This window comes from Rhinolophus ferrumequinum, chromosome 6, assembly GCF_004115265.2.
Source record: "Rhinolophus ferrumequinum isolate MPI-CBG mRhiFer1 chromosome 6, mRhiFer1_v1.p, whole genome shotgun sequence".
Classification (NCBI taxonomy): domain Eukaryota; kingdom Metazoa; phylum Chordata; class Mammalia; order Chiroptera; family Rhinolophidae; genus Rhinolophus; species Rhinolophus ferrumequinum.
The window spans coordinates 83,739,577-83,759,241 of record NC_046289.1 but is presented as its reverse complement, the minus strand read 5'-3'; the positions used below and the strand labels follow the sequence as shown (position 1 = coordinate 83,759,241).

The 19,665-nt window shown below is 33.9% G+C and overlaps 1 protein-coding gene across 30 annotated transcripts in view; it reads left to right on the top strand.

Annotated features, from left to right (window-relative positions):
• The window catches only part of RALGAPA1 (Ral GTPase activating protein catalytic subunit alpha 1), a 202,896-nt gene that overhangs the window by 68,439 nt on the left and 114,792 nt on the right, over positions 1 to 19,665 (top strand). For 21 of the 30 annotated variants that reach the window (XR_004423152.1, XM_033107302.1, XM_033107299.1 and 18 more), the window contains 5 exons: positions 8,169 to 9,710; positions 11,461 to 11,585; positions 12,626 to 12,842; positions 14,459 to 14,635; positions 18,950 to 19,102. Coding sequence is in view for 29 of the 30 variants with exons in the window: in XM_033107302.1 (XP_032963193.1) it covers positions 8,169 to 9,710; positions 11,461 to 11,585; positions 12,626 to 12,842; positions 14,459 to 14,635; positions 18,950 to 19,102 (2,214 nt within the window). In the remaining variant the exon portion in view is untranslated. The remainder of the gene's footprint in view (positions 1 to 8,168; positions 9,711 to 11,460; positions 11,586 to 12,625; positions 12,843 to 14,458; positions 14,636 to 18,949; positions 19,103 to 19,665) is intronic. The other 9 variants (XM_033107312.1, XM_033107308.1, XM_033107309.1 and 6 more) reach the window with 1 other exon arrangement.

Sequence of the window (19,665 nt, the reverse complement as noted above, 5' to 3'; positions counted from 1 at the left end):
GCTTTCAAATTTTGCTTAATCAAATAAGCTCTTCAAAGTTAATTTCTTTGGGGGAGGTGTGGGAAATTCGTTGAGAAATCAACATTTTGAGTTATTTGAACTCTAATGCTATCCTTTGCAGTTCATTCTGGAAGTGCTGAGTTTAGTGCTGTGCCAATGTCAGATATTTTTGGTTGTAAATGGCCAATATTTTTTTCTGTTGTTCGATTTTTTTTTCCTTCCCAGATGAGTAAAAGTAGTAGTATAAATTTATATTATTATAGATGTCTCACAAAAGATGACTTAGAAGACAACAATCAGAGCCTTGACTTTTAATTTCCCATTGTTTTGCCCAGCAATGTGGTAAATCATGTATTCTCCATCATCTGTAGTAGTGGAACAAAGCAGGTGGAGTTAATAATCAAGAAAAGTACATCATCTAAGAGTAGCTTTGGAATAAATCTTTTGTGTTTATATTAGATTATAATAGTATATAGAATTCTAAGAACTCACTCATTTTAAAACTACATGTAAAGAAACCATTCTGTGAAACCTCAATTTCTAAGGAATCTCAAAACCTGCTCAACTTTCCAGTCCTGCCTCAGGTTCTTGATCCCCAGTACGGGGACAGTCTTCACTTTAAGAAGATTTAATTAACATAATAAAATGTACACATTCTGGTTCAGTAAGTTTTGAGAACTGTACACATCTCTATTAACCATTACCCCCCAAAAACAGTTTCCATTACCCCCAAAATTTCCTCATGACGCTTTCAGTATCCTTCCTGCACACAACCACCTTTTAATTTCTATCACCACAGGTTAATTTTTTCCTTTTTAAAAAAAATTTTTATATGACTAAAATCATAAAGAGTCTCATTCTTTAGACAGAAGCAAACCTGTGTTGAATATAGTTACTACGCAAAATGGGCTAGCTCAAAGAAAGTTACTTGGACCTTCTTGGGTACTTTTCTCTCTTCTTAGGAGTGTTTCCCTGACACTGCCACTTTTGGTGAGGTTGCTGATTTTTTATTTTTATATTTGTTTAAAAACAACCCATCTCCCTTTTAGTTCCTAGTGGACTGTAGGTTCATGTGAGGAAAGGTGCATTTTTATTAATAATGATATTTCAGGTGAAGTCCCTTCCAAAATCCTCAGTCCAGTTAAGATCAGAGATTTCTCCCAAATCAAGTAGGGTACATAATAGAGAGTTAAATATATGTAGATACACAGACACTCTTTTGTTTGATATTCTTTGGAAATACTGTAAATGAAAAAATTTAGCATTGGCTTTTTTTTTCTTAATTTATATTGGGGAACAGTGTGTTTTTCCAGGATCCATCAGCTCCAAGTCAAGTTGTTTTCAATCTAGTTGTGGAGGGCACAGCTCAGTTTCAAGTCAAGTCGCAGTTTTCAATCTAGTTGTGGAGGGCACAGCTCACTGGCCCATGTGAGAATCGAACTGGCGACCTTGGTGTTATGAGCACTGCGCTCTAAACAACTGAGCTAACCAGCCGCCCTAGTATTGGCTTTTCTTAAAATGAGAAAGTAAAATATTCAGTTATCAGATGTGATATGTTTGTGTTTTCTAATTCAAGATACCTTGATTGGGAAAGTTACTCCAGCAAATTCTTTATGATATTTTTGAGAGGTGTTCAATATTATTTTTGAACCCAAAATACAATTATTTAGAAATAATAAATTTCTAATTAATTTTATGATGAAATTGATAGTTGATTTTGCAATTTTCTTGATGACAATAATTAGAAGATTTGACCTCAAATCTAAACCTGGATGCTCACTAAGTTTTGATGATGAATGAATGTGGTTTACACCAGTAAAATTAGGCTACCTGAATAATTTATCAGTGCAAAAAGTAGTAAGATTAGAAAATATTTAAATGGAAATAATATGAATTTTAATATCGGGAAGAAAACAACACATTTTTGTTACTATTTGATGCTTAGCTACAAGTAACAAATTAGGCTGTTTTGTCTCTTTGGTGCTCCATTGAAGCACTGTACCTTCCTGTGTATGGAGCACTGATTTTGATTGCTTACATCAGATTATAATTTACTTACCTAAACTGGCAAACAAAACAATGTTTCAGTTCTTATAACTGAATTAGATATAGCTAAAATAAACTCCCAATTTGTTTTAAACTTCTTAGGTATATACTTAGCTTCAAGCTTTTTTTTTTTTTTTTTTTTAATGTACTTAAAGCATTTACTGCAAATCATTTTTGACATGTTTAGAAAAAGTAAAATGAGGTTTAGAAAAACTGAAATGTGTGCTTGGATTAAATATTCTACTACTGTCTTAAAACTGTCAGGAAGGTTTATTTTTGTCAGAATCTTAAGGGCTTTACAAAATTTATTATCTGCAACTTAAATACTGTTTTGGCAAATGTGCACGTTAAGTGATAAAATATTAGAACGCTAAAATAAGGTGAGTGGTTCTCTTTAAGATGTTCTAAAATAGTTTCTTAACCAGGATAAGTTCCGAATTCAGAATTCTTGCTTTGCTGTCAATACATAATTCAGAAAGATTACCTTTTTGTGATGTGATCAGGAGGTCTTTTATGAAAAATGAAAGGAATTTTCTAAATGGCAGTTTATTTGTTATTTTTATTTCCCCCATTGGGAGTAAAATGCCTTGTATATAGATTTAAAGATTTAGATAATAGTGAGATACTAAATCAAAACAAACTTTATGTCTGATTATCAAAATAATATTAATTTTAGGAAATATGGGTTATTAATGGAAAAGTATATGAAAAAGTATACATAATCCTCCAAACCAATGTTTATTTATTGATAACTTATAATTACCTCCAGTTTTTTTGTGCATGTGTCTAAATAAAGTATGAAAGCATAATTAGACTTAGTTATTTTGAGTAAAAATAATTTTTCTCTTAGAAGTTAAAAGATGCATAGAACATAAAAAGGAGCAGCAAAAACCCTCCTTTTCTCAGCACTGACTTATGAATGAATTTAGCACTTTCGAAGCTGATGTGTAAATTGAGAACTCTTTCTAGGAGATGTTAATAAAGGGTTAAAGGTTCATAGTGTACATCAGTCTATTAAAAACGCCCAGAAGTCCTGTTAAAAGTATATTTAATTCAGTATTTCTCGAACTAATTTAAGCATGGAAAACTTATCCAGGTACACATACGAGGTGTGATCAAACAATGCAATGAATGTTTAAGTTAAAAAAAAAATTCATTACAGTAAAAGACACACTGCCATTAACCTCCCTCAAAATACTCCCCCTCGCTTCGAACACACTTATCCCATTGTTCTTGCCACTTTCTAGAGGAGTTCTGGAAGTCCTCTTTCCTGAGTGTCTTTAGTTGCACCGTTAGGGCTGCTTCAATGTCCTGAATCAATTCAAAACATTTACCTTTCAGGGTCATTTTGACTTTGGGAAGAGCCAGAAGTCGCAGATCTGGTGAATAAGGTGGATGAGGACACATCATAATGTTTTTATTTGGCAGAAATTGCCGTATACCAGAAGTGTTGTGTGACACGGAGCGTCGTCATGATGGAGGATGATTTACGGCACCCGACTGCACCAAATAAGTTGAAACTTGTCACATGCACCACTTCCTGTATTAAAGATCCCTGCCTTTCCGTTGGTTGACACAGCAGCAGCATTCACCGTATTTTGTGATCACAACGGAAAGGCTCTGTGTCACACATCGCTTTCGGTACGGCAATTTCTGTCAAATAAAAACATTATGGTGTGTCCTCATCCACCTTATTCCCAGGATCTGACACCATGCGACTTCTGGCTCTTCCCCAAAGTCAAAATGACCACGACAGGTAAATATTTTGAATCGATTCAGGACATCGAGGCAGCCACGACAGCGCAACTAAAGACAGTCATGAAATAAGACTTCCAGAACTGCTTCAGAAAGTGGCAAGAACAATGGGATAAGTGTGTTTGAAGCGAGGAGGAGTATTTTTAGGGAGATTAATAGGAATGTGTCTTTTATGGTAATAACTTGTAAATTTAAACATTCACCATATGTTTTGATCACCTCATATAGACATATAACGTTAAGGTTTCAGGGAGAACAAATTTGGAAGACATCAAACCTCATGATTTTAAATATTACCTTTATGAAAATTGGACAGGATTCTTCTTACACGAGCTTACACGGTAGAAATTTGAATTACTGGATTTTTTTTATTGCCCCTGTGGTTCTTGGAGGCAAATTGAAGGCCTAGAATTTGCTTTTTCAGGTGTTAGTTGCATTGACGGGGAGGTTAGAGGTGTGGGAGGAGGAGGGAGAGAGAGAAGGAGAGGAAAAAGAACAGATTTTTAAAACTGGTGCTAAATTTAGAAATGAAAATCACCAGTCTTAGCTCCTTAACCAATGAAATTATTTGTTTGTTTATGTTTTCTTCCAAGGTTTGAGTAAATTTTACTTTAGAATAGTTTAATGTACAGAGAGAATTAATAAGGAAAGTGAACTATATAAAGTAAAAAAAATTGTTTTTCACAATTTTCTCTCTCCTTCCTGTGAGCAGGCTTAATTGAACTCATTGTAAAATACCTCCTGGGTGTATCATCTAAGATGAAGACTTGAGGATTCTGTAATGACTTTACAAAAAAAACACACAACAGAAACACAAAAGACAATAAAACTACTCATAGATAATCACTCTTGCTTTTGGTTAGAAGTAGAATTTTCCAGAAAGATAGTTACCTGATACTCTTGAATTCTTATGTGGGTATAAGGAAACTCCTTTAATTTCCCCCTCCTTTTTTCAAACATACTAAGATTTTAAAAAATGGACTGCCAGTTTTCAAAATACCCTATTTTTGTCCAAGGTATTTTCCTCCTCTTTCCTCTAAGTACTCTTGGTTAGATGTTCCTTCTACCTCCATTGTTGTGAACGTGATGCTATATGGTATAGCTCTAGATAGACTAAACTACTTGAGTAGCCGAATAGCTTTGAAGAGTTTTCTTGAGCTCTAATTCAAGGGTATTGGCACTGTGTCAGTAACATAATTCTTAATATCAGACTCGTGTGATGTTGAAAATTTTTTTTCCAGGCTCCTGCCTGAGATTTTGATATAATAGTCTGGGACTTGCACAAGCATCTAACGTTTTTTAAATCTCTACAAGTTATACTGGTGTCTGTGCGAGCACACTCTCCGTGTCCTTTCTCTGACACTGGATTGTACATCTGCACATTTGGTAGCCCAGCCTAGTAGTCTTTAATTTTCCTGATAAACGTATTAGAGAGAAGCCAGAAATCTCAATAATCATTCTTAAGCAAATTAGCTTTTGCTGCCAAAAATAATACGTTAATGAAAGAAGGTATGTAAAAGAACATAAGCAAGGTGGACGGTTGACTTTGTTTATACCTTTGCAACTATTTCTTATTTTCTAATCAAGTACTGTGGGTTTCTCACACTGAAATTAAGTTTTACACACCCACTGTCTTCTAATTAGTTTTCTAAACTGCTAATTTGTTTGCCAAATTTGTTGCTGTTAGACTCTAGTCTGTATAGGCCATATTACATAGACTACTAATGTTATTAACAACGCTTCATTATTTGAATTGAGCTCTGTAGAGCAAAATTTTTGATCTTTCTATTTTCTGAGTATCAGGGAAAGAAGGTGATATCTCTCACAGTGCGTCCTGTTCCTAAATTCCAGCTGACCAGGAGAATTGTTCATTTCTAATTAAACAAGTAGGCCCTTTACATAGTCAAGGAATTTCTTATCTTCAATATTTGATAGTAATCTTTTACAGTTTTTCTACCTGTGATCTGCTGGTGCTAGCATAATTCTGAGTTAGATTTTTTTTCTGAAATAATTTGTGTTGATTTTTTTAAAAAGTACATCAAGAAAAAATGAAGCTAGAAATTTGTCTGGAAATAGTCAAATGAACAGTATATCTTTTATGATAAGAAAGTGAAAGATAAATTGGTCATTTGTCTATTTCCAGAATTTAAGAGTCAGAGAAACAATATTAGAAGGATAAGAGTAAAAGATAGTTTAGTGATTCAATTTTAGTGGTCTAAAAATTAGAATTAATTGAGCTTGGTTTATTGTTTTTCAGTCTTTTCGTATCATTTCAGTGATGTAAATACTGCTTTGAATTACTTACAAATTGAACATCTAATCTTAAAGAGATGACGAGTTTTTACTAACTTTTGTTAGTAGTAAAATTGGAAACAGATGCTCTGTAATTCTTGCTTCCTTTGAAGTTGCATTGCCATTGTTGCCCAAACATACAAATAAATTTTTTTAATTACATGAAGAACATTGTTATGACCGTTAGGTAATTCCAGAAAACACTTGAGCTTCATTCAAAATGGCATCAATTTCTATGTATACTATTATAAATGATTTTATGAATTCAGAAGCTGTAAAAATATTACTGATAGGTAATGTTTGTAATTGACCAAGAATAGAATTTCACTTTGATAAAAGGGATTTTGGCACTTGATCCTGTACCTTATGTTAAAAATTATTTAAAATTTTTAGTAATATGTTAGTATTATAACTTAAGAGGTCCCCCCCATGAAGAACTAGCTTGATATTTTACTAATTATCAATTGCTAATTTTTAATACAAAAGACATGCTATATTGGGCGTTTAAATGTGTATCTTCAGGAATATAGTGGAATCTTGGCATACTTCAAATTCCTCTTGATCTGAATTTAGTATAAAGTGACTCCTTTTGCACCTCATACAAAAAGGATGATATGACTAAAATAGCAGAAGGACCACCCTTCATTCATCCATAGCATGAATCTTGAGAATATTATGAATTACTATCCTTATTTTATAAATGAGGAAACTGGTCTCAGAGTCTAAAGTAAGAAAACCTAAGTTCTAGACCTAACACCATCAGTAGATTACTTTGTGATCTTGGACATGACACTTACTCTGCATCTAAATCTTCTCATATGGATTGTTCAGTTATAGTTCTGTTACTTACAACCTTTGCATTACAAGCCCAATGAGCAGCAACATCTGACTTTTGGACTCTGGTTTTTTTTTCATTATATTTTGCTGGCTTCCAAAAAAATTTTTTTTTAGTTATTTCTAGGTAACATAAATACCATGATAGATATGTAGACTCTGTGTTTTACTTCTAAAATTTCTAATTTGTATATATCTGTATAGTTAAATAGTATTTTATCTTGTAATTTTCTATTTCATAAATATTTTTGAGGATTTACCCTACACCTAGAAGTTCAGGCAGTGAAAACAATGTAATGACATAGAACACTAAGCCTGCTTCTCAGACTTTATGATTATAAATTTGAGGAAGTGGTGTTACCTTTTTGAGCCTTAATTTCCTCAGTAAGAGGGCTAAATTAGATGATCTATAATGTCTCCTTTTAGTCTAAAATCTGATTTTAAAAAAGATGTAAGAAGACATGGGTACAGTTTTTAACATTTGATGATTGTTTAATGAAAAGGGCCAATGATAGGTAAAGAAGGTTTTTTCTTAGTAGATGAAGTGGTGATGTATCAGAAATGAAAAAGTACAATTCATGTTTTTAACACTGTATTGGTTTTATTTTATAGGGATGAATAGATGTCAATATCATAATAAAGTAAAACACCTCATAGAACAGATAGTTTCCTGACAAAGAGAACTTTAGGAAGAGGGTGGAGATTTCCATTTGTAATATGTGATCAAACAAATAGGCAAGATTTGAAGAAAAGATGATGCCTCTTGCTTGGTAAGGAAGGAAACAGGGATATTTATGAGACCCTATAAGATTCTACAATGGGATATTTAGATCAGCTTTCTTTGTTAAGATCTGCTTTTCTGCTTGGAACATAAATAAGTAGGAAAAATTGAATAGCAAGTTTAAATTGTTTGATTTATTGGCACAGCTCTATCTTTAACTGCACTTCCAAATGTTTCATCAGCTCACTATCTCTTTTTGTGCATGTTAACATTTTAAAATGTATTCTGGTAGTTTTCTAATTCATTGACACTACCTGCTGTATTGACTTGTGCCCATCATTATTTAAAAACAGATTTTAAAAAAAACAGATTTGTATTTTTAATAGATTTTCTTTCATTGAGCTTACAAAAAAAATCTCAGAATTTTTTGTTTTTAAGCATATGCTTAGAGTATGTTGAAATTAATACTGATTTTTCATATTTGTATAGTTCTACTCTACATCATTTTTCTTTTTTACAGATATTGATGATACTCAAATACTTCCCCGCCCAACTAGAGTCAGACATTTTTCTCAAAGTGAAGACACTGGAAATGAAGTTTTTGGTGTTTTGAATGAGGAGCAGCCACTGCCTCGAAGTAGCAGCACTTCTGACATCTTGGAACCATTCACTGTTGAACGAGCCAAAGGTGCAGTTCCTGTCATTGACAGTTCATCCCGTCATGCGCCAAGTTTGCAGAGTTCCACAGAGGCTTCTTCAATAACTAGATCCACTGAAAGCCACATCACTGATACTCATAGTAGAGAGTCTTCTCTGGAAGTTGGTGATAGCATATATGACCATCTTTGTCACTTAATAGATCCGGTAGAACTTGCAGATTCTGCTTTTGAACAAATCCAGTACATTGACCTTGAAGGAGATGACGATCTTCTTTCCTCCCTGAAAGAATATTTTAAGGAAAACCAGGAAAATCACAGTAAAAATGAGTTAGGTAAAGATGCAGCTTCTCAGGAAGTGATTATTGCAGTAAATAGGGATGAAGGGTCATCCTTAGATAAATTAGAATACATAGACCAGGAAAGTAAATCAGAAAATATCTCCTCTTTTGTTGGGACTCCTGAAAACATACAGTTTCAAAAAGAACCAAACTCAGCTGTCTTCATGAGTAACACTGCACTTAACCAATTAGATAGTTTTACGAAAACAAAAACTTCTGAAAAGTCTAAACAACTAAACAGTGATAAACAGTCATCGGAACCTAGTTCAGGTAGCCCTTGTGATAAAGAAAAGAGGAAATATCTGTATAGACAAGCAGCCACAGAATTAGATGCCTGTGTAGATATAACACTAGTTGAAAAGGTGAAGGGTGTGCAAATTAATGAGAAAAAACCTGTCCCACATGTTGTACATGCCAAGAAAACCATGCTAAAAGCACCCGTTAACCGTAGAATGCCTCACGTCACAAACACTAGCAAGCTTTCTCCAACCAAAAGGAGCTTGTCTGAAACAGTAACCCATAGAGCCAAAATCATGAAAATTGCTACTAAAAAACGAAATAGCGTTCATGTTACTTTTAGACCATCTACTGAGTCTGTTCAGTTTTATAACCCTCTGGAAAACAAAGAGGCTCCATGGAAGATGAGACTGCGGAAGCTCAGTGGCTTTAGTAGTAGCAGCAGCAGTAGCAGCACCAGCAACCCCCATCCCAGCTCAAATAGTGCTCCGGAGCTGGTAAAGCCTGGTGTGTACAGGCCTCTAGATACACTCAGTACAACATCAGTAAGTAATAAAACAGTTAAGGAATCGACAGAGATTCCCACCGTATTGCCAAAGGAAGGAATGGCAAGTAATCAGTTAGGTAGCCGTAACACTCTTAGGTCAGCAAGTCATGAGGCAGGACTACCGCAGGGCTCCCTGGGTGGCGTTTATAAAACTGTTGTACATGCTCTTTCAAAGCCGAAGGCAAATGTTTCCCCACAGAGGCAGAACAGAATGCCACCAGAGGCTCCACTGAGGGATCTGTACAGTCATGTAATGGGCTATTTTGGAAGGAAAGCTGCAGGTGAGCACTAACAGTGTGCAGAGCGCAAAAGGAGAAAGACAGCACCAGTTTGGCTTAATGCAACTGAAGCAAGCTATAAGCAATCAAAAAGCTTTGGGATGGTCACTGCTTTCTCTCTGTTTGGTTATGCATGCGCCTTCTCCCAGCTGTATTTTTCCCAGCATAAAATGTTTATTTAAATTACTAATTTCCCTCATAAGGCATTTAGTTAAACCTCTTTGCTGCTGAAGAAGATGGGAAAGAGGAAGATAAAAGGAAAATTTTAATGACCTTTCAAAGGCTATCTAAATCAGTTCTTTTTCTGAGTGTGTACCACATGAGCCTTGAAATTACTGAGGAATTGCAATACTTTCGCCCCTGCCCCCCTATAGTTTAAAAGGGCACCAGCTATATAATTGAGCTTATTTTTACTGCTGATTTATTTAGTTTTTATCTTTTTTCTTCGTAGAGTATTTGACATTATGTAACAATGGAAATCAAGGTCCTACCACCAGCACCAACATTTTTAGTTAACTATCATTGATGAGGAAATTATTTCTTAAATCTCAAAGTGGATTTAGTTACTTTTAAGCAATTTCCAAACAAGCTGTAGGCCTTTCAGTTTTGCATTCATCTGTATAGAATGCAAGTTACGTCCTTGAAACACTTATCATTACTTTCTTTTTTCTGAGATTTTAGATGTGCATAAAGGTTTCATGATAGCTACTAATGATTTAAATATGGAACCTCTATGGACACATTACAGAAAGCAAGATTATGGTAACTGTTTTATCTTGATTCCAATTTAAAATAACTTTACAGATATGTAAAATTAACTTTCAGCAGTAAGGTAGGTTTTGATTTTATTTGTTTAACCTGGTTTTGTTAGCATGATTAACAGAACGCTGTATAATGAATGCATCTTGCATTGAGCCATTAATGCCACTTGAGGGCAGTATTTGACAGCTTAGCAAAGCCTGGCCGGTAATATAAAGATAATGGTATTTCACAATGAGTTTCTGACCAGTGTATTTTCTTAACCTGAAATGCTTTGTAAGTTCATTAGGAATATAAACAGTGCTGATTCTCTTTTAATTGCACAGAAATCAACTTTTTAACAACATTCGAGTGAAATAAGTAATTATTTTCTGTAAATTAATTTCCCAAGTTTAACACTTTCTTGGTAATGTAAATCATGATGTAGTCAAAAAAAGAATCAAGATAGCTATTTTTTTTTTTTTACAGAAAAACCTTTGAAAATCTTTTTTTATTAAAGCAATAAAATTAGATTTTTGTAGTGAATAGAAACAATATATGTCAAAATCATAGAATTTTATTTATAAATAATATAAGTGCATTTATGTCCCACTGAGGTTTGCATAGATTCAAGGCATATATTTCTTCCAAATATTCTTTCAGGAAAAATGGAATTATAAATTATTAAGAAGCATAGAGGCAGGAAGAAAGATAAATATACCAGCTTCTTTATAGGCAATATTAACCTAACTCCGACTAGTGCTTATCTATAAGCTTTCTTGCTGTATAAGGTTATACTGAAGATTGACTAACATCTGCTTAGTTAAACAAAGTAAATATCAATTTACTAATTCTTAAAATTAAATCTAAAAGGACAGAAATTATTCATAAATGCATGTTTGGCAAATAATTGGTATGGCATAGATAATTTGTTTGGGGTTGTTTTTGTTGTTTCAAGTTTAGAAAATGGAATTAAATCTTTCCTCACTATATATAGTTATTTATTTATTTTTAGTCAATAAAGAGGACATGAGCCCCAAACTGCCTCCTCTTAATAGTGATATTGGCAGCAGCAGTGCTAATGTTCCTGATCTGATGGATGAGTTTATAGCAGAACGACTTCGAAGTGGTAATGCCTCAGTAAGTGCTATTTTATTTTATTTATTTGGTTTTAGAAAGGTAAAGAAACTAAAAAATACACATCTATATGTGCATCTTGAAAATTTTTATTCAAAACATCCTTTCCCCTCAAATTTAACCCTTTTTTTAATTAAGATTTTAAATTGTTTTTATAATTATTTTTATTGAAAGACATAAAACAAGGAGGCTTATGGTTTTGACCAGAGTGAAAGATTGGAATACCTGTTTGCTCAGCTAACTTGGGTGTAAACTACTACCTTCTGAGTTCTCCCTCTATTTTCCATCTTGCTCATAGGATTACCCTGATGTCTGCTGCCAGCCCTCAGCAGAAAAGATAACAATGGAGGTCTTTTGGCTGAGCTCCTGTAATTTTGATAACATAAATATTGACTGATTAATCATTCGAGATAACTTTGGAATAGATTTAAAGTTATCTTTACCTTGAGTATTAGAATTATGGCAAAATGATAACAGAAGCAATTTTATCCCTAATAATGCTGAATTGTTGAGGAAAGATAACTATATGTGGAATTCCTTTTTCAAATGGTCATAGGCCATTTGGGTTTCCACTTGTCTTTAGTGAAAGCTGTAGATCCATGGCGTCCCCCCCCTTTTTTAGTTCAGTTATTTTTCTTGAGTGGGAAAAGAATTATAGACCCATTATATATAATCATAATAGAATGACATCTTTGCCATCATTCTCCCCATATCTCTTTTTGATTACCTCTTCTTTTTCAATTTGAATACTTTGCTTTTAGTACTGTCTTACCTTATATTCACTTCATGGATCCCTTTTGAGGCTTAAGAGTCTCAGGCTTAGTACCATCTGATATTTGGGTCTTTGCTTCAGGAAAACCAACCATACCTCAGGTGCCAGCTCCATACAGTTACATAGATTATTTGGTTAGCATGTTTTGCCCCTCCTACGTTAAGTCCTGAATCTCAACATTTGTTGTAAGGATTGTCTTGGAAATTAACTTTTCAGGTGTTTAATGAGAATTAAAAAACTCTTTAATGGTAAATGTTTCTTGAAATTTTAGACTATGACAAGAAGAGGAAGTAGTCCAGGCAGCCTCGAAATTCCCAAAGACCTCCCTGATATTCTAAACAAGCAGAACCAAATGCGCCCTATTGATGACCCAGGTGTACCCTCAGAATGGACTTCTCCTGCCAGTGCAGGGAGCAGTGATCTCATCAGCTCTGATAGTCATTCGGATTCTTTCAGTGCTTTCCAATATGATGGCCGAAAATTTGACAGTAAGTATCTTTTTCTATTTGATAGAAAACATGGTTTTTTGTTGATTGTTTTTTGTTCAAGACTGACTTGTGGATTACATGACCATCACCTTTCTTTCCAATGTTAACTTAAACAAGGGGTTTCTGCATATTGTTTTTTGTTCAAGACTGACTTGTGGATTACATGACCATCACCTTTCTTTCCAATGTTAACTTAAACAAGGGGTTTCTGCATATTTTGATTTCATTTTTCTGTGAAATTCCAAGACAGGTTTTAGGGAATGAATCACTTCAAGTTGCGACCACTTTATTTTGCCAAACTAAAGGCATTTGAAAAACAAAAAACACTGTCCTCTCATAAAATGAATATTTTTAAACCAAAATCTAGAAAAGAAAAAATATAAGGGCAGGCTTGATATTATAATAAAGGACAGATAGTCATGATTAGGAGTTGACAGTATTTCATGCGGTCATATTTGGGAACCAAAATGTCTAGTTACATTCATTGCTTCAATATTTTCAGTATAGTTATGTTCAATGCAACGGTGCCCACAGTGTTTCTCGAATAATCACTTCATGTTAAAATGACATCAGTGATATTATTTGGTACTATATCGCCACCACTTAGCTTTTCTTTTTTTTTTTTAATTAAAGTTTATTGGGGTAACAGATTTCAGGTGTACAATTCTGTAGTACATCATGTATATATCACATTGTGTGTTCATCACCCAGAGTCAGTTTTCTTCCCATCACCATATATTTGATCCCCTTTATCCTCATCTACTACCCTTTTTCCCCCTTACCTTCTGGTAACCACTGAACTATTGTCTGTGCTGGAGGTATCACACTCCCTGACTTCAGCTTGTACTACAGAGCGACAATAATCAAAACAGTATGGTATTGGCAGGAAAACAGATAAACAGACCAATGGAATAGAATTGAGAACCTAGAAATAAACCCACATAAATATGGACAGATCATTTTTGACAAAAAAGCCAAAAACATACAATGGAGAAAAGACAGCCTCTTCAATAAATGATACTGGGAGAATTGGAAGGCCACATGCAAAAGAATGAAATTTAGACCACTTAGCTTTTCTGTTGTAATTCTGTATTACACTTGGCAGTCAGTGAAGGGTACCAAAATTTTAAAAAAGAAAGTCAAAACCTTGGGAAACAAGTGTGTGAAGGGCTGGGAGATACATTGGAGAATTACCTTATGGATTATATACTATGATCTCAGACTAGGAATCGATTTAAAAGAAAAATTATTTTTACCATCCATATATGTGCCATTTTTGTTATTTTTAACTGTACGAGAAATTATAAAATACTTGAAAAGCAGTGAGTGTATTGCCGGTTATCAGAAAACTTGGGTAATAATAGTGATGATGTATGTTGGGCTGTCTTTTATCATTATTGTTGTTAATAAGGTATGAGAACCTTTAAAAATTTGTTTCTAATTATAAACTTCAAAGTGTTAACATTATTTACTCTTGCCCCAGTGGTACGTAAATATAATAGATTTAGGGGGAATGTTAATGTTTAATCATTTTGATGAAGTAGTTGTGTCTCTTTTGTAAATGTTTTTGTTTTTTGATTTGGACTTCTATATACTAGCATTTCTTCTTCCTATAGATTTTGGCTTTGGAGCTGATACTGGGATTGTATCCTCTACTGATGTGGACTCAGGTTCTGGCCATCATCAGAGTGCTGAAGAACAAGAAGTAGCTAGTCTAACCACGCTTCACGTAGATTCTGAAACAAACAGTCTTAATCAACAAGCTTTCTCTGCTGAAGTTGCAACGGTTACTGGTAAAGTTACTCAAGAGAATGTATTTTTTTTTTCTTCTCCATGTGGCTTCTTCTTTTTATCCTTAGTTACAGGATTTCCTTTCAACTAGTCGTCAGCTAGTCTTCAGTTTCACTTTTCCATGACTTAGTTGTAATTTTGATGTAGTCATAGGCAGAGGCAAGCACAGCACTTACCTACCCCACCATTTTGACCTGAACCTTGGGAATGTATTCCTTAAATGCATTTAAAGTAAAGAAGTACTGTACTGTATCTTTTTCATTGTCTTTCAGAGTCAGCCTGGATATTTATAGATTTCTTTGGCAAAGCATTTATTATAGAAAATGTAAAGCCACACTGCCATTTTTATTCTGTGTTTATACAGTAAATTATCCTTTTCAGCAATATTTTACATGTGATCAAACTGAACGATAATAAGTGGGGTCCAAGAAATACAATCATGAAATGCAGTGTAACATTATTGCATGGTCAGTGCAGTGGCCACAGGGAGCCCGAACAACTAGAGGCCCATACTTCAGGGGTTCCACTGTATAGTCCACATTCACTCTGGTTTCCACTACAGTTTAATGCTCTTTGGTGGGTGCTTTTCCTTTCCAGTTTAAATATCAATAGGGTGTTTTTTGCGTCCTGTGGTTGGCTGGAACTTGTACAACTGGAACAGGGATTTCTGCATGTCTGAATTAGGTAAATTTTCTCAGCCAAATCACAGTGAAATGCTCATAGGCAGGAACCCATCCTTTGTTTTCACAGCCTACCTCTTCCACATCTTTTCTGTCAGGATAAGTAAGAACTTCAGCCTGCCTGATTGCTGAGTGGGAGATAGAAGTCAGTGGGTTAGATTATTACAGAATTTACATTACTCAAAGAAAAATATCTGAGAAAATTCCTGTTTTGTAATAAATAATTTTTACTGTAGTTATCCTTAAAAATAAGTGTAGATGAAAAGAGACTCAACATTACTAATAATTAGGAAATGTAATTAAGAACCATGAGGCACCATTACACACATAATAAACACAGCTCATGTTAGAAACACTGACAATATCAAGTGTTGAAGAGAGTTGGAGCAACTGCAATTATCATACATTACAAGTGGGAATGCAAAATGGTAGAACCACTCTAAAAACATGGCAGTATTTTTTAAAATTCAACATACATTTACTATACGACCATTCCTAGGTATGTACCTCAGACAGTTTTACGCAAAAGGTCATGGCAGCATTATTCAAATAGCTAAAAATTGAAAACAACTCAAATGTCCATCAATCAGTGAATGGATGATCAAATTGTGATATATTCATTCATTGAATATTCATTGGATTGGTACTCAGTAAAAAAAGAATTAAATGTTAATATATGCAAAACCATAGCTGACTCTCAAAAACATGCTAAATGAGAGAAGTCAAATACAAAAGACTACATACCATATAGGAAATTCTAGATCTGCGATTACTTGGGGCTGGGGATCAGAAGAGAGGGTCAACTGGAAATGTGCATAAGAAAACTTTTAATGGTGATGAACTATTATATATTTTGATTGTGTTGTTAATTACAGGACTATGTACAATTGCCAAATTCATGTAACTGTACACTTAAAATGAGAGAATTAAAAACTGTAGGGTTTTATGTTCTATTGTGACACAAATTTTAATACTATCAAAATTCTAAATTTTTGGACAGTGCAGAGAGATTTCTGAACCTTAAAAAGAGTGGAATTTCAAAGTAGAAATAATAAATGCCTGAGAAGTTTTCTCACTAGTTTAGAGATCCTCTGCATAACATAACCCTTCCAAGCCCATGACTCAAAAGTATCCCACCATATGTGTCTCTGTGTTAATCTGAAGACTAGCAATTTTTTTGAAGGAAGAGTTTCTAAATATTATGCTCTCAGTGAACTAGAGGTGTTTTCTATATAAGCCATGTTCTAGTTTTCTTTAAGCTATTCATCAGACTATTGTGTTTTTTAAAAATTATAATATGTAAAGAGACGTGACTACACATTTTCTTTCTTATTTCCCTTTAGCCATCAGAGTTTCACACAAAAGTTCCGAAAATAAAACTTGATGTGTATAGAGAACTTGTTTTAGGACTTTTACTTCAGTATGATTTTTGGATAATACAACCTCTTTAAGAGTTTTTCATGTTTATGTAACCTATATTAACTATACATAGTGACTGTTTCTAGAATGCTACTAGGAAGTTTTACTAGGAATTCTAAGTTTAATCAGTGCTATTAGTAATAGTGCAGGGGTGTTTGTCTAAGAAGCAATTGATTTCTGTTTAAAAGACGTAAAATTCAGCAAAGGGTATAACTCCGTATATTCAATATGCAAGCTATTCAACACAATATTTTCTGAAGGTGAAGTTTGCATATATTTATCACTCTATTAACTTTTAAGAATAGTGGTATACTATCAAAGGATTTAGTAGTCCTGAAATCTTCTATTTTTCTATAATTTTTTTCAAAAACTATGAAAGAAATCTCATATAAGAGATAAGAACAAAAATTAAATAGCCTGTTTTCAAGGCATGACTATGTTTATAGCAATACTTAAGAAAAACTCTTTAAGAGGAAAATGCCTATAAGTCAGCCATTATATATTGTTATTAATAAAATTAAAGGCAGTAATAATTCTCTAATAGCTAATGTTAATAAAAAGTTAATCTCAGTACTTAAAAAGGAATCAGATTTTTATGGATGAAGAGAATACATGGAGAAAAGAGAATAGATTTGTATTGCACAGCATTTGACTAAAAGACTGATGCTTTTTTTGGTCATATGAAGTTTTTAATAAATATTAAGGAGATTGTTTTCATTATGCCGTCAGCAGTTTGTGTATGTATTAAGGTATAGAATCTTAAGTTTCTGTAACTGTCCTTTACCATGATTTCGTGCCATAAGAATTTACACAAAATCTCAAATGAAAGACGGGAAACTTAACCATCTACTATGTATCATAATTGAGCCCAGATGGAATCATACAATTATCATTCAGTAAGGCATTTGTATGATAGCTCTATATGTACTTTTTAAGGCATTTATGGTGTTAAATTTAAAAATTATATAAATAATATGGGAAGACACGTTTGTGGGATTAAAATAATACCAGTAATGTACTTACTCGGTTTTTGCTTTACTGTATAGAAAGATGTAACAAAGGTAGAGTTTTATGATTATTGTGTCCAGAATATTGATAGTTCTCTGCTGGAAAGAAGCTTAAAATAAAACGAAAAGACCTAATACTTTAACTGCTTGCTCGGTACTAGCAACACTCCACTACAACCACCACCAATTGTTCAATACAATATTAATTTATTCTGTACCTAATTTAAAATAACAAGAATGCCTACCACGTACCAGACACTGTCTTAGGCAGTAGCAATACTAGAGTATATAACATAGATCAGCCCCTGTTCTTACAGAGGATATGCGCTACTGAAAACTAAAACAGGCAGTTTCAAGTCAGTATGATTGGTGGTATAATGGGGAAATACAAGGACTTACAGCAGAGACTCCTCATTCACGCTGGACAGGTCAGGATTAGGCTTCTCAGGAAGCAGTATCTAAGCTGAGACCTAAAAAATAAATAGAAGTTAACCAGACCTGAAAGAAGAGGATTAGGACACCATGTAAAGGAAAAACATTGGAAAAGGCCAGAGGTATAATACATTCTGACAAATATCAGTAGTTTACTTTCTATGGCTAGAATTTGAAAGATTGTGGAGGAGTGAGAAAGTTGCAGAAAGACTGGGAAACCACACTAAGAAGTTTGGGCTTATGCTGAGGCCACGAAAGAGCCATAATTTTAAATGAGGGAGTGACGTGATTAGATTAGATTTTTAGATCTTTTTGCTGCCTTATGGAGAATAGTTTGGGAGGAAGGAATTGTGGGGAGAGGTTGTCCAAAGGCTAGGACCACCATGGACCACTGTAATTCAGGCTAGCAATGATAGTAGCATATAGAGCTGCAGTGAGCAAGTCTTTCTCTTGACTTGCCCCAAGTTTGAAGAAAATGAAATAGTAAAATAGCAGTGGGTACCAGAGTTTCTATAGCTGGACCAGGAATGGGAGTAGAGATTCTTGCTCTCGCTGATAGCTCCTATCAACTGGTGTGTCCAGTTCAGATTCCATACGAGTCCCATGGTAGACATGAGATGAGACCCCTATGATACAAAGTCTCACGTAATATTAAGAGTTTATCTCTTTGGTCAATTTATAACCTTTTTTATCTTTTGGTATTTTTAATTTCTGTTTTATTGGGACTTGAAGCATTACATCTTACCTCTGTGGTAACTTTATGAAATTATATTTACAGGGTCTGAAAGTGCTTCTCCAGTTCACTCAGCTCTGGGATCCAGGTCACAAACACCCTCTCCTTCCACACTGAATATAGATCATATGGAACAGAAAGATCTACAGCTCGATGAGAAGCTCCACCACTCTGTTCTTCAGACGCCCGATGACCTAGGCAATATTTGGAAATTAGATATTTGCCATTTCTCCTTTCAGAGCATAAGTGTCAGATCTTAAAATAAAGCATCTTACACTTCTGGGAGATTATGTATTATATACATATTTATTATGTATTATTTTAAGACGCCTGATGACCTAGGCGATATTTGGAAATTAGATATTTGCCATTTCTCCTTTCAGAGCATAAGTGTCAGATCTTAAAATAAAGCATCTTACACTTCTGGGAGATTATGTATTATATACATATTTATTATGTATTATTTTAAGACGCCTGATGACCTAGGCGATATTTGGAAATTAGATATTTGCCATTTCTCCTTTCAGAGCATAAGTGTCAGATCTTAAAATAAAGCATCTTACACTTCTGGGAGATTATGTATTATATACATATTTATTATATATTATTTTAAATCATTGGACTTTTCTAAGTCTTTTGAAAATTTGTTATTATAACATTTTTCCTTGCTCTTAAGATATTTATACTCTGATTTGCAGCACATTTACTCTGACCAAAGGAAGAAATTTAAAGTCATATAATTTTATTATAGTTGATTACAG